The sequence below is a fragment of the Pan troglodytes genome, chromosome 2, assembly GCF_028858775.2.
Source record: "Pan troglodytes isolate AG18354 chromosome 2, NHGRI_mPanTro3-v2.0_pri, whole genome shotgun sequence".
Taxonomy (NCBI): Eukaryota; Metazoa; Chordata; class Mammalia; order Primates; family Hominidae; genus Pan; species Pan troglodytes.
Window position 1 is genome coordinate 13,016,225 of NC_086015.1, and position 14,734 is coordinate 13,030,958.

General features: G+C 49.0%; 1 protein-coding gene across 21 annotated transcripts in view; it reads right to left on the reverse strand.

Annotated features, from left to right (window-relative positions):
* Nucleotides 1–4,198: 4,198 nt before the first annotated feature.
* SRGAP3 (SLIT-ROBO Rho GTPase activating protein 3) overlaps nt 4,199–14,734 on the reverse strand; it is a 415,313-nt gene continuing 404,777 nt past the window's right edge. For 13 of the 21 annotated variants that reach the window (XM_054681408.2, XM_054681407.2, XM_063805349.1 and 10 more), the window contains 2 exons: nt 14,144–14,471; nt 7,980–9,545 (listed from right to left, as the gene is read on the reverse strand). In XM_054681408.2, coding sequence (XP_054537383.1) covers nt 9,132–9,545; nt 14,144–14,471 — 742 coding nt within the window. In that variant the 3' untranslated portion in view covers nt 7,980–9,131. Of the gene's footprint in view, nt 9,546–14,143; nt 14,472–14,734 lie in introns of all 21 variants that reach the window. The other 8 variants (XR_010155083.1, XR_010155080.1, XR_010155077.1 and 5 more) reach the window with 3 other exon arrangements.

The window sequence follows — 14,734 nt, forward strand, 5'->3', positions numbered from 1 at the left end:
CCCCTTCCTCAGCCTCCCAAAGTGCTGGGATTACAGGCGTGAGCCCCTTTTTTGTTTTAATTGCAAGAAGAAGAAATCACACTCAAGTTACACCAGGTAAGGAGGGCTTGAATGTAAGGTCTCCCAGTGAGGAATAGGCACTGGGGCGGGTACTCAACTGGGGGTTCTGGCTCTCTCTGGGGACTGGATGGCTTTGCTCTCGAAGCCTGTGATCTCTGCCATTGGCTTTGCCCATTGGTTTTGTCATTGTGCTCTCAGAGTCTCATCCCTAGTGACGTCAGCCTCCCTATGGTGCAGAAGGGCCACCTCTCTGCCTCCGACCTCCTCGTTGTTGTGGACTCTCATCTTCTGGTCTCCTGCTTACAGGGCCTGTCATTTTGTTACCTCTGGGTCAAGCTTCCCAAGAAAGGTCATCTGCAGGTCCAGCTTTGCCAAGGGCCATGGTGACTAACCAATCTACCATCAACTGCTGTTGCATCAGCTGCCATCCTTGGCTCAATCCAATGGAGTCAGGGAGTAGGGTAGCACAATATCAAACATGGTCGTTAAGGGAGTTCCCTTTAGAAAGCAGAGGGGATGTGGTGGGGCTGGTGGCCCTCCCCTATGTGTGCTTCTGCAGCCTTCAGCCAAGGCACTGAGTGAGCCCTCAGAGCTGGAGGAAATAATCAAGATCAGCTTCCCCAACCCCCTTGTTTTACAGATGAGGATACTGAGGCCCAGACAGGGGAAGAGACATTCCCCAAATCTGGTAGCCAAGGAATGGCAGAATCCCATTGAAGCTTTTTCCTTAGAGCTCCTTCGGTTCAGTCACTCATCAGATGCCCAACAACCTGCTCTTTCTGTCTGCAGAGCATGGAGATGAAGCAGAAACTCTTTAAGGAGCAGAAGCAACCATGGATGAACACAGCAGCCTTTGCTGATTGCCTGGATGGTCCAGGGATGTTACGTAGATCATCCACTCCAGACCGCAAACAACCCTGTGGAGCAGAGCCTTCTTAGCCCTGTGTTCCTGAGGAAATGGAGGCTCCGGAGGTTTTGTCACTTGCTAAGGTCAACCAGCTGATACAAGCCAGTGCTGGGATCCACACTCAGATCTGTCTGAATCCAGAGCCTTTGCACTTACACTCATGACTGAAGCTCATCCAAATCACCCAGCCAGTGTGAAGCATGGGAGTGGGAGATGCTTGGGGTGGGTGGAGGGAGAGTGGCTGGGGTCTAGGGAGCATGGGCCAGGGTCCAGGAAAGCCAGAGACCCTTTCTCTCCCTCTCCAGGAAAGCCAGAGACCCTTTCTCTCCCTCAATGTGATCCTGGGACTTGGGACAAGCCCTGGATCTCCTCTGTTCTTCAGTTTCCCCATCTGTAAAATGAACATCCCATCTAATATAATTTCTATGTTCTTGGGAGAGTTGGAGTAGAAAAAGGGGAAAATAGAAAATGTTCTCAACAACAGTAAAGACACATGTGGCTCTAATGCAAGGAATCGATAATAAGTATTCTCAATGTTAGGGCTTAAAAGAAATGGATGAGTAACAGAGCTATCATACGTTCCTGAGAGAAGCTGGGATAGACCTTACTCCTAAGGTGGTTGTCAAGGCAAGCAGACCTCCCTGCAGCTAGGCATTTGGGGGCCATGGAATTCTTGCTGGCCTGAAAGTGCTTTAAGTCCCTGCATTTTAAACTCCCTGAGGGTCAGTCTTCTCATTTATTAACTGGGGGTGCTAGCAGAATCTACTCCCACAAGTTGTTTGTAAGAATTCAATGAGGCAAGGCATGTGAAGTGCTTGGTAATGTGTCAACAGACAGAATGCACTTGATGGATGTTAACTTTATTATTGTGAAGTCAACATACAGTCCATGGACAAGGACAAAATTCTACATATTTGCGTGAGCATTTTTCTAGTGTATCAGTTAGCTATTGCTGCATAGCTAACTACCCTAAAACTGAGAGACTGAAAACCATCACCATTTATTATTTTTCATGGGCAGCCCCACAATCTCCTTTGGGCAACTTGTATTCTTCCCTGATGCAAAGTCTTGGTGGGGTTGACACCACCCTTCAAAATACAGGTTGCTTAGGCCATTTTTCTATTCTATCCCCTTGGTCTGCTTTTGGGATAAACCTGTGGCTTAATTCTGGTCAGTGAGAATCAGACCCAAGACTACTGAAGCGGAGGAGGTGCAGGTAGTGGAAGCTTCAGCAGCCACTGGGCAACCACAAAATATCAGACAAGCTGTCTAAGCATAAAGTCAACCCAGAGAGCTGAGCAGAGCCAACCTGAAAGAAGAGAACTGCACCCCGGAGACAACACTCACATCCTCACATCATCCTGGGTTTGAAGCCATTTCTAGACTGGAGTTTCCACCCATGTGAGCCAATAAATTCTCTTTTGCTTAGGGCTGTTTGGGTTGAATAGTTTGTCATTTGCAAACAAAAAATTCCTAAACAGATGTGCAATGGACAATCCAGCAATGGTCTATGCTTTGTGGCTGACAAAATAGTCAAGTAGCTAAAATCTGCCCTTTGTGCCTCTGTGGGTTAGAGACACTGTTCTATTTATCATTGAGTAAAAGTCGATCTTAGAATTCTAGAGTGATCATTTTGTGCAATTAGACTGTATGCAACTTGAGGAACGGAACTGGGGCTCATCATTCTGTGTCCCCAGCAGCTAACTTGAGGCAAGTTGCATAAAAAGGTGCTAAGGTGCTTCATACATGCTTGTTGAATGAATGAGAGGCTCCTGATTTGAAGCTTTCAAATGTGTACTGTTGCTATGAGCAAGTAAACAGATTATGGAACACATACAAAGTTTAGCCTCTTAGAAGGTTAGTAGTTTGAATGTGTCCCCCAAATTTATGTGTTGGAAACTTAATATCCAATGCAATAATCTTGGGAGAGGGCACCTAATAAGAGGTGACTGGTTCATGAGGGCTCCACCCTCATGAATCAATTAATGTCATTGCCATGGGCGTGGGATTGTTATCATGACAGAAGGTTATAAAAGAGTCTGCCCCTCACACTGTCTCTTTGGCCCTTCTGCCTTCCACCATGAGATGGCCCTAGCCAGATGCTAGTGTCATGTTCTTGGACTTTCCAGCCTCCAGAACCATGAGCCAAATAAGCTGTTTTTCTTTATGAATTACCCAGTCTGTTCTATTCTGTTACAGCAACAGAAAATAGACTAAGACATTTTCATAGCAGAGGAGTCTGGAATTAGCAAGAGACCATCATTGAGTGATGAGCATTTTTGGTGGGAATGAGTCACTGAGGCTGCAAAGAGGCCCTTCCATGAAGATCCAGCAGAGGTTTAATCAGAGAGACTGAAAACCATCACCATTTATTATTTTTCATGGGCAGCCCCACAATCTCCTTTGGGCAACTTGTATTCTTCCCTGATACAAAGTCTTGGTGGGATATAAAGGCCCTGGAGTATTTCTTGACTGCAGCAAGCAGCAAGCTACCTTCATCATGAAATCCTGCCCCTAATCCTGCTGTAATGAGTACAGTGCTCAAATCAGAGGCAGTATGACAAACTTATAAAGAGCATGGGTTTGGAGTTAAGCGGACTGAATTCAAATTCTGGCTTCTCTACTTCCTAGCCTAACCTTGGGCAAGCTGTTTAGCCTCTCAGAGCCTCAGTTTCCTCAGCTGCAGGACAGAGTATAATAATGATACTTACCTTCAATGGTGTATTAAGAATTAAATGAGAAAATACAGGTAAAGGGTTTAATCTAGTGGCTGGGACAGAAATAAGTGGTCAATAAACAGTTCACAAACACACACAGGTAAAAACAAAAGTCCAAGAGGTTATATGACGTTTGTAGACAATGAACATCAAAATGTTGCATGTGCCTTGATGTATCAGTACCCGGTGGCCTCTGATAATTTATCTTAAACTTTTGAAGACCCTTTCTGCAGATGACAGCTACTACTCCCAACTTGCCTTTGCTTTGACATTTCCAAACCCGCTTTCTCCAGCAGTCATCCTACAGTTAGTTACCTTCTTCAGTTAGCTCTACAATGGAAGTGGTCCTCCTTGTAACCTTACCTTCATCTTGTTGGACCTGAGCTAATGGACATTTCAAAGGTGGTTCCTGGGGGAAGCAGGCAGACAGTGTGGACTGGAGGATGGGGACTCCCCCCAGGACCTCTCCACCCCTGATGTGCCACCTCGCCCTTTCAAAAACCACTGGAGCATGTTTGAGAAAAGTTAAGCTGTTTTATTTCACAGGATAGCTCCACGTCAAACCAGCAGGCACCATCAGAATACGCGACAGAGGATCCAATCAGACACTCTATAGGACGGGCGTTTGGTCGTAAGGTAGAGAAACGATATCCAGAAGAGGGCAACATTTATCATCACGTGGGGACAGGCAACCAGCAATTTCCTAGGGTGGTTTTGGTTTGTTTTTCCTGTCACAATTTGGGGAGGAAGGAAACCAAAGGAAACAAAATAGACCAGCCACTCTGAAGCAATCAGAATCAAACCTATTGCCAAACCATGTAAACAGTCACACTGCCGGGAACAAGGGCCTGGGCAGAAACCCTAGCCAGGATCTACTTCCGTCTAAGGAAGGAAAAGTGCACTCTGGTTGTTCTGGTTCAAGGAACAGCTTTGTTATTTGCCGGGGACAATTCACACAGAAAGGAGGTGTCAACAAGGGGCAGCGATGGCCATGTGGCCAGTCCCAGAGGGACAGCAGGACACTGGCAGATCAATCTCAGGGAGGTCAGGAGGGCTTGGACCTGACAGCAAAGTCCCTTCTCTCGGCTCCCCTGGGCAGCTTTGGATATGTGGGGATTGTTCTATGTGGCTGCTCAGAGGAGAGGAGACCCCAGAGAACCGGGGAAGTTGACATGAAATGTCAGCATTAGCTCTGCACAGCAGAAAATCAGCTAGGCAACACCTCGGCTCACCCCTTTCTGCCTTTCCTCCTGGCCGCCACCCCGACTCCCAGCCCAGCAGGGGCTAACCCCATGGTTGTGAGCCAGCCACTCTTCTTTCTGGGTTTCTCAGGAGAGTGAGGCATTTGCACTAGTGTGGAACCATCTGGATGTGTGAAAAGTTAGGAATAGAAAGACTGAGAGGAAGAACCATTACCCGAGTCCTCGTGTTTTTCCATTAGCTGTGGACATGCACTGAGTGCCACATCACGACCAGGTCACGAGAAGTCCTCCACATTCGTGCCTCCTGAATGACAGAGAAATATACCCAACAAGGCACTCCAAGGGACTCCAACAGAGAAGAAAGCCCCACATGAAGGCCCCTTCCCACACTGGTTCCTCTTTGTGTACCACAAACCAGTTTTAAATGTTTATAAGGCAGATCTCTGAACTGCTGGTTCCAGCCGATAGCCAAAATATGGCTCAATTTCCCTGTGTCTCTTCCCACTCCGATTTCTTCATTGAATAGAAACCTTTCATCCCTTGGGAATCCATCTCTCTCCTGACCCCTGGCCTGGTGACTTCAGAGAAAAGACTCCAAAGTCTAATTCCCAAGCTCGCAATTCCCTCCAATTGTGCACTCTGTCCGGGGTTCAAAAGGCGCTTCAAGGTGAGAAATCGTTAGCACTGAAACAAGGAAAGGCAAGAATTTTTCATAGAATCCCACAGCTCAGAGCAGCTCTTTAAGAGGAAAAGGGAATAAAAGGGGACGGGGAGAGTGGGGTAGGAAGCACAGCTTGTTCTCAATTTTATCCAAAAAGCTCTTTAGTGGCAGCTGAGCCACAAGGCCCAGGAAACTAGACCAGGAATTAATTGTCTTTGGTCAGTTTTAAATGAACAACTTGCTGGTTCATTCCTAGAATAGACTGAACGTCGGTTACACATAAAGACAAAAGGCTTGACCTCAGGATAAGTCGAAGGTTAAGAAAAGAAATCATTCCATGAAGCAAAGAAAAAAAAAATGCCCGTTGTCAACGAACTGATCAGTACGGCTTTCAATAATGGTGATGAACAAGTAGGTAAACACCACTTCCCCTTGTACAATTGGTTATATTGAAGACTACTAACTAGGTTACTACATTTCCCCCACACTCACTGTACAGTTAGGTATTTGTTTTTACATTGATCTATCTACTAGGTGCAAAGATTTGGTGAGTGGCATTGGCTAAAATTTAATTGTAGCCTTTTTAAAAATTACAATTTCACATTTTAACAGTTACTTTCCAGCATTTAAGCAAATACAGCAATATATAGTGGACTAAAACAGGCAGGAGTCAGAAAGAGAAAGCCAATGTTCAGTGAACGTCGATGGGACTGAGTGCTGTGGAGGGTGAGTGAGACATGCATAGTGCCAGATGAGGAAGTGGGAACAGGGGAGGGGGGCGGGAAAGTATTTTTCCACTTGGCCTGCGTCAAGGCTCAGATTTGGGGCTGGATGAGTGGGGAGACGTCTGCCATCTGTGTGTGTACATCCCTAAATGTGAACTCATCAGCCATTTCCCAATGGAAAAAAAAAAAAAAAAGGTGCTTAAAGAAAACAGCTAAGACTCTGCCCTCAGAAAATTCAGTGAAAGGCAGGTCCATTTTCAGTAAGAAAAAAACAAAATCAGTCAATTCAGAGAAAAATCCACACGGTCTGATTGGTGTTATGTATATCAGGCAACAGATTTTTCTACTCTGATTGTTGCTTTTCATCTGGCAGTTGTGGCAGATTGCTATATTTTGCCTGGGAGGCTACTGGATTTAGGATCTGGGAGTATCTTGAGGGTAGAAATCAGAAGTCTTGTGTCCTGGCTGGACAGTATAGCGTCCAGCATGCAAACACATGACTTTAAGAGCCTGACGCAGCCTCTGCTCCTAGCCAGTGTCAAATCTTGGGCAGGTCACAGCACAGCCCAAGGCCTTACTCTCTTAAGCTGTAAAATGGCAATATCTTTCTGTGCTCCAAGCAGATGGCCTTTCATATCCAGGAGCTAAAGAGAAGGGTTCATTCTAGGCCAAACAAGGGAGGTCAAGTTTGACACTGGCCTCTCCCTGAGATCCCTTTTTTGTTCCTTTCCTGATGCTCCCTTCCACTGTGGGGTGTCAAGTCCAGTCCTTCAAACACGGTAGTGGCTTTACCCTCCTAACTTATCTAGGTGCCAGTGACTTAACTAGGTCCCTCCCTTTGGGTGTATTTACCTTTTTGTGGGGGACCAGAGGAGAGGGCACCACTTAATCCAATGGGCTAAAATGTTAATGATGGAATCCAGGGCTCTTATTAAGATGGCAGGAAAATTCCACTGCTCACTTCTGAAATGCCATTGGGAGGTTTCAAAAAGAGCTGGAGGGCTCTGATCTAAGACTCACCTTACTAATGATAATCACAAACGCATTGTATTGATTCAATGTTTTCCAGTGTACACAGCTTGCTCACTGATGTCTGACCTTTATTACCCTATTTTATGGAGCAGAACAGTCAGGCTCAATGAGGTGGAGTGACAAACCCTAAGTCAGAAGGCTCCTAAGTGCTCAGGGCTGGGACTCAGACTCTGGGCCTTTTGACTCCAAACTTCAGTGGCCTCGAGAGAGAGGAAGCGTGGGAACAGTAGGGAAAAGCCCCTGGGTCTCGCAGGAGAGGGTAAGTAACAGTGGCCCACAGGGCACACAGATTTGCCCGTGTGCCATTATCCAGAAACAGCTCATCTCTGGAAGTGATCAGAAGAGGAGGTAAAATGGAATCGAAGGAGAGCGACCCGGAAGGGCTTTACTCGGCCAAGAGGCAAAGGCCTGGCTGTCACACGTGAAGATCATGCACCCATTTCTATCACCACATTTTCATCTACACTAAATGTTCTGGAGGGAGTGGGTGAAGGGGGAGGGAAGGGAAGCTATGTCACTTGTATTAACTCAACTGACAGTGTCCTCTAGGACAGAAAGTGCCAAGGACTGCCCCTCCCTGGCCCCAGTCTGAACTGGGCACTCACGGCTCATGCGTTTCATGCAAGACGGCACCAGCCACAGTGCATCACAGCCTGATTTAAAATGAAAACGATGTGACTCAAAGCCTCCTTGCCTGTTTAGTTCCAAATCTGACACAGTATAATTAGTAGAACCAGGAAAAGAAAAAATTAAATAGTTCGAAAATGATATAAGTTAAACCTCTATAGTTACCACAGATTTATTCCTACAGCGTTTCTAGGTTTTGAAGTATTCCACACCACTGTATTTTTATTTTTCCCTTTTTCCCAACCACATGTAATACTGTGCTACGATGGGGCTTAGGTTCTCACTATCCCGTCTCTACACACAAACACAAGGATGTGGTAGTCAGGGGTCTTCTTGCCAACGTTCTCCCATGCCTTTGGGAGTACAGTTGGCCTTTGGCCTCCGGGTGGAAGGGCAGGGTCTCTGGGGTGGACGGGGGTGGGGATTTCCTATGAAGGGTTCCCCACCTCTGGGAGCAGCCTGCTTGGGGGTACTGCCTGCCCCACCCTTCCTTGAGGGGCAGACTGTTCTGGAAGGCCACGACTTCTGGAGACAGTGGGAGTCTGTTTTTGTTTGTGTTTTTCTGCAGGTTAGTGGTATATTGCTTCATTCGCAGTTACTATGGGCCTTTAAGTTCTCCCAGAAAAGTCCCTGCAAATCCCACCAAATAACTCGGTGGGAGATGTTTGGTGGCATGGATCTGAGGTAAATCTAAGTTTCATAAAAAGAAAAAGGAGATACTATATACACTTAATATGTGTGTGTCCAGATCTAGTATATGTATATAGATGCATAAATATATATATATACACACACACCTACAGACACATACATACATATACATGTGTATATATGCACACATCGATATACACACACATATACGTATGTAGAGAGAATGTCGAGAGAGGAAGTTTCCAGTGACGATATGCGGGAGAAGCCATGTGGTATTTTGCCTCCATGTTAGGAAATGCTGTGGTTGGGGCTGCTCGAGCTCCAGCACTCCTCTGGTCGTCTGTTGACACGCGAGAGGTCCGTGGGATTCCCATGGCTGGACGTGAGCTGCAGCCAGCGCCCGGGCCTCAGCTCTGCACAGACACACCCTCCCAGACGGACCTCTGCCCTCCAAGGCCAGGGTCACTGGGAAGCACGTGGAAGCCACCAAGGCCACCCTGGGCCGTGGGGAGCCACAGCGGGCCACGGCGGCGCGGCCCATCCTGCAGGTCACATGGTGCCCGACTTGTCCGCCGAGCTGTTGGGGAACATCTTCTCGGTGGGCGTCACGGCCGGGCTGCCCACGCCCGAGCTGCTGCTGCTGCTGGACCGGTGCTGGACCACCGGCCGCACGGGCCGCATGGGGGGCGGGCGGAGCTGGGCGCCAGCCAGGCGGGCGGACAGGGCCGGCTTGAAGGTGGTCATCATCTCGGTGGAGGAGCTGCTGCTGCGGCGCATGGCGGCATCGGGGTCGCGGATGACGATGGTGTGAAGGGGGCTGGCGGGCTCCGAGCTGACGGGGCCCGGCGGGTTCTTCAGGGGCTCCAGGGTGTCCAGCACCACATCTGGCGCCTGCTTGACCGTGTTCTGTCTCTCGAGTTCCCGCAACTCGTGCAGAGCCGTGCTCATGGTCTTCTCGATGTCCTGGGGACAGAGGGAGCTGGGGTCAGCACAGTCTGGAGACCTGGAGTCAGGTCCTTCCTGTCTGCTAAGCAGCTTCCCTTCCGTAGGGAGGTTCCCCAGAAGCCTCGCCGCAGGGATGGAGATTAAGTCCTCAGGATGTCTTATAACCACATGGGAGAACCAGTGTGGATATCCCCTGCATGCTGCCTTGCACAGGAAATAGATTTCATAAGGGCAGGTCAGACTACTGATAAAGAGGGCAGGCTCTGGAGTCAGACAGACACGGATTCAAATCCTGGCTCTGCCACTTCCTTGCTATGTGACCTTATGCAAGTTCCCTCATCCCTCTGAGCCCCCAGAATCCTCATTTGTAAATGGCAGATAATTATAATATGGACCTCAGGGAGTTGATGAGTGCATTAAATGATACAGTCCCTGTGAAGAGCCTGGCCTGACCCCTGGCACAGAGTAAGCACTCAAAAATACTAATGACAATAACAATAGCAATAATAGCTAACACTGAGCACCAATCCAAACCCTGCCCCCTAATAATTCATTTAATCCTCACACTTCTAAGGTAGGAACTAACCTTTATGCTCACGTCACACAGGAGGAAACTGAAGCTCAGACTGGTTAAGTAACTTGCCCAAGGTCACACAGCTAATTAGCAGCATAGCCCAAGTCTGAACCCAGTCAGTTCAGTATTTTTTTAAAAATCCTTGCTCACAGAAAAATTTCTTGGAGATTATGTATCAGAATGTTCACAGTGCACATCCCAGAATAGAGGGACTGCTACTCTCTTCTCTGTATTATAATCAGAAAATTTTGTTTTTTAAAGAGTGGAAATTTTAACAGGCCAGAAAAATCTTCTTCTGCCTACATAATTCCCGAGGATGTTATAATATCTGAGAGCTCATCAGGAGGAGAGCACTCTGATGAGCACTCTGAAGGACTCAGAGAGCGAGCCCCCTTCCACCCAGGGCAGCCCGGGCTCACCATGCCACAGGGCAGCTTCCCTCAGCTCCCGTCCCCTCATGCCCAAGGTGGTGCTGTAGCTGGAAGGCAGCATTTAACCCAAGAGCCCTGGGACAGGCCACAGGGCCCCGGACTTCTGAGTAAAAAGACTCTGTGGCCAGTTGCTGGCCGTGTGACCCTGAGCAAATCTCGATCACTCTGCACCATCTTTTGTTCATCTATTACAATCCCAGACATTTACTGTGAATATGGGGTGAGATAATGGATGTGATGAAGCTTTGTAAACTGCCAGGTGGTGGTTTTCAAAATCCTTCTAGCCCAAGAGCCCCATGGGTTCCCATGACTGTTGACTGGGATGCCTCCGCATCCGACAGACATGAGAGGACCTGCTCGGGCTCAGCTGAGCCACAGCCCAGCTGGCTTGGCCATCGAGGGCACCGTGAGGGATACTGCCTAAGCCACCACTGGTAGGTGCTGTGCATAACCTCATGGAGGAATGATGACTATTAAGACAGGCTTGCTTTATTGCAAATCCTTAAAAAAAATAAAAAGTATGGGTCTGGTGAAACAGATGGTGGGGTTGGAGCCTGGAGATGCTGGGGCCGGCCGCTTTCTCCACCCTGGTCTTTTACATTCTCTCCTTCCCCTGTCTGCAGGTGGCTTCCTGCCTGCCCTAGGCCCCATGGCAGGCTTCAATCTGGCTGGGGTCAGGGTCCAGAGCTCTTGCTCCCCTCATTGTCACAGCCTATCCTTTTTGTTAGGGGACTATGGATGTCTGGCTAATGGCTAATATTAGCTTGTATGCTTCTCCAGGATGTTTCATCCCTTGCCCCAGAACACCGGCAACTTTAAGAAAGGGTGTTTTGTGCCTTATCCAAAAGGAGGCGCTGTGGGGGCAATTTTCTGCAGGAAGGGAGGGAAGGCAGACCTCTCCCCATCTCTGCTATGTGCCAGCCCTGCAGTGACACAGCCGGCTTTCCTGGAGCCGAGCCGCCCTATCATCAACCACTCTGCTTGAAGGAAGCCCCCTATTGACCTCACTATTCTCTATTTGCTCTAGTCCAGCATGAGCTGCATGGTGAAACTTTAATACATAAAATGTAATTATTGCCCCTCTACCACCATCCCCACCCCCCCCCCACCCCCCCCCCGCCACCACTCTACCCCAGCAGAGTAAGCAGAAAGACAGAAAGCTCAGAGAAAGATCAGCTGAGTTGTTTAGGCTGCAGCCTTGCATTAGTCCGAGAGGTGGTGCTGTGAGTCTCCAGAGCTGAGCGGCAGAGAGGCCCTGGGAGACAGAGTGGGGACCATGATTGCTTTTCATCTCCTCCCCAATTCGATCTTCCCACTTTGGATGGTCATGTTGCAAGTTCCCCAAACAGCCTCTTTAAGTGGGTTCACATCTAAATCCTTAAGGGACATTTTGAGACCAAAGAAATTTGGGTCACTCGGCCTACTACTTGGGGTTCTTCAGCTGCCACTCCCCTTTGCAGCCTGCAAAGTCAAGGGCTCATCAGAGCCAATGCTGAGGCTGGAAACTCTCCAGTGGCAGTGGGTTACTTACATATCATTTACTACAATTCCCTATTTGACCTCTGTTAGTGAAAGGGGGTCTTGGATGGCAGCTGCCAAACTAGAGAGGGTGCAGATCCATCTGCAAACTGAGAACACATGCAGCAGGCCCCAGGTGCATTCCAGGGACAGGTCGTGCAAAACGCTCCATGAATAAAGGTCACAGAAGTCTGGGATATGGGGCATGCCCTGTTTTCTTTCTTGGAGATTCACAGCGCACATCTTTTAAAGCAGCAGTCCCCAACCTTTTTGGCACCAGGGACCGTTTACGTGGAAGACAATTTTTCCACAGACAGGGGTCAGGAGGATGGTTTCGGATGAAACTGCTCCACTTCAGATCAGGCATTAGATTCTCCTCAGGAGAGCACTACCTAGATCCCTCACATGCGCAGTTCACAACAGGGTTCACGGCCTGTGAAGATCTAATGCCCCCGCTGATCCGACAGGAGGCAGAGCTCACGCAATAATGCTGGCTCCCGCTGCTCACCTCCTACTGTGCAGCCTGGTTCCTAACAGGCCACAGATCCATCCATGGCCCGGGGGCTGGGGGCGCCTGCTTTAAAGGTTTTGTAAGAAGTCTTACAGAGAAGCCACTCAACTTTGTCAGAGCAGCATTCCCCAGACCTTGCTGACCACAGAACATGTATTCCCTACCCACTCCCTGGCATCCTGTGGAACTACTGTGCTGTGAGAGCTACTTTTAGAAACAGTTTTCTAGACTGCATTTGATTCTTTATAAATGTAAAGGGCCCTGGGGCAGGCCTCAGGCCATCCTCTATCATAACTGGTAGAACTTTCTAGACTGGTAGAGTTTCCAGATGATGGTGGGTGCTAGGGTGATGTTTCCTCAAGGATGGGGGGGACCAGCAGCTGGCATGCCTCCTCGGAAGGCGCTGATCTTCAGGGACCCCTGGGAATGGGCATGGGGCCAAACTAGAGCCTGCTGGTGTGAACAGGAGTACTCATTGCTAGGTGAGCTGTTTCTGTGTTGTGTATTCCCAGGGAACCCTGCTTGGCCTCCTCTAGAACACAGCTCACGACTCCCTGCCCTTTCTCCTTCTCCTTTTGAACAGGGATTCAAAGGCTACTCTCCACAGTAAAATTCTCACAGACCAGAAGGTTCTGATTGTCTCTGTTACCTTATGTGGGAGAGAACACTAGGGAGAGGGTACATAATGGGCCCCCACACCAAATTCCAGAGACAAAAAAAATGGAAACTTCTCAAAATATGATAGAACTGTCAAAAAACCCATGAAACCGGCTATGCAAATTGTTAAACAAATCACAGTTCTACTCATTTGGCAAATGTAAAAATCATATAGATTTTTCATCCAAATACAAAACAAACAAACAAAAGCCAACCCTCTAAGCACTTGAGAAGAACCTGGAACATTCTTCTCTTGCAGCTTCAGCTATTTAGCTCTGCCCACCCTTTGGGTCTCAGGTCAAGTTCTCCCCAGAGAAGTCTCTCCCTGCCTAGGTGCAATCCTCACATTTTAGGCTCTCAAAATACTTTGGACCATTCCTTAAAGGCACCCAACCAAACAACTATTTCACAACTGTGTGTGTGTGTTTGTTGATGTCTCTTTCTTCTCTAAACTGTAAGCTCCATGTGGGCAGGGCCTGAGTCCATTTTAGATCTCCATTTTACTGTTGGTGGCTAGCATGGTGACGGCCACATGATAGATGCTCAATCAATATTTGCCAATGAATGAATTGATGAATGAAGAGAGAAATGAATGAATGAGTGAATGAATGAGTCAAAAACTGAATCGTATCATTTTGTGTAGTGACCTGCCATTACCCCAGCCCCATAATCTGGCCAATGCCCTCCCCAGCCCTGGACACTGGGGGTGTTCAGCCTCTATAGGAACCCTAGCAGTGGCTGCTCCCAACCAGTCTCCATTCCCACGGGAAGCCCAGCAAGGGACAGGGAGGCCACTCACTCTCCCGTTCTCTGGCTTAGCCATGAGCCTGGCATAAAGGCCAAGGTGGCTCCCCGCTCCACGGATTCCCACCCGCTGCCCTCTGGGGTGTTTGGCTGCCCAGCCTGCCTTCCCGCTGGCCCTTACTTCTGCCAGGGCCTCGGCCTCCAGGGACTTGTGGTCCCCTAGGCTGCTGTGCCTGGTGGAACCGCAGGTCGACCTCATCGAGTGCCCTTCGGAGAGCGCCTTCTTGTCAGGGTAGTTGATGCTGCCAGCGCTCCCGAACGTCGCCATCCTCCGCTTCTCAGGGCTCTCGATCCTCCCCCGGGTGAGGGGGATTTTGTGGGGGCTGCTGGGGCAGGCAGCAGCCCGGGGTGGTGTGTCTATGCTGGGGCCCAGGCCCCGGGGCGGGCTGTGTGTGTCGCCCCCGCTTCGGCGTCTGGGGATGGCTGCTCCATCAGATCGTAACCGCACTCTGCAAAGGAGCCAGGGGGCGAGGGGCATGGGGCAGAGGTCAAGCCTGGCAAGTCTCAGAATGGGTGAGTCAACCCCATGCCACACACTGCACGCTAGTCTAAGGAGCGGGTACAGTAAAGCCTCATTCAGCCAGACCCTACAATTCCATAATGAAAGACCTGGCTCAGCACACAGCTCAGCAGCAGGGGGAGGTCTAACCTGTAAACATGAAAGCATTTGGAGCACGGTGCTTCCAGGCCACAGACAGCTGTGCTGCCAACC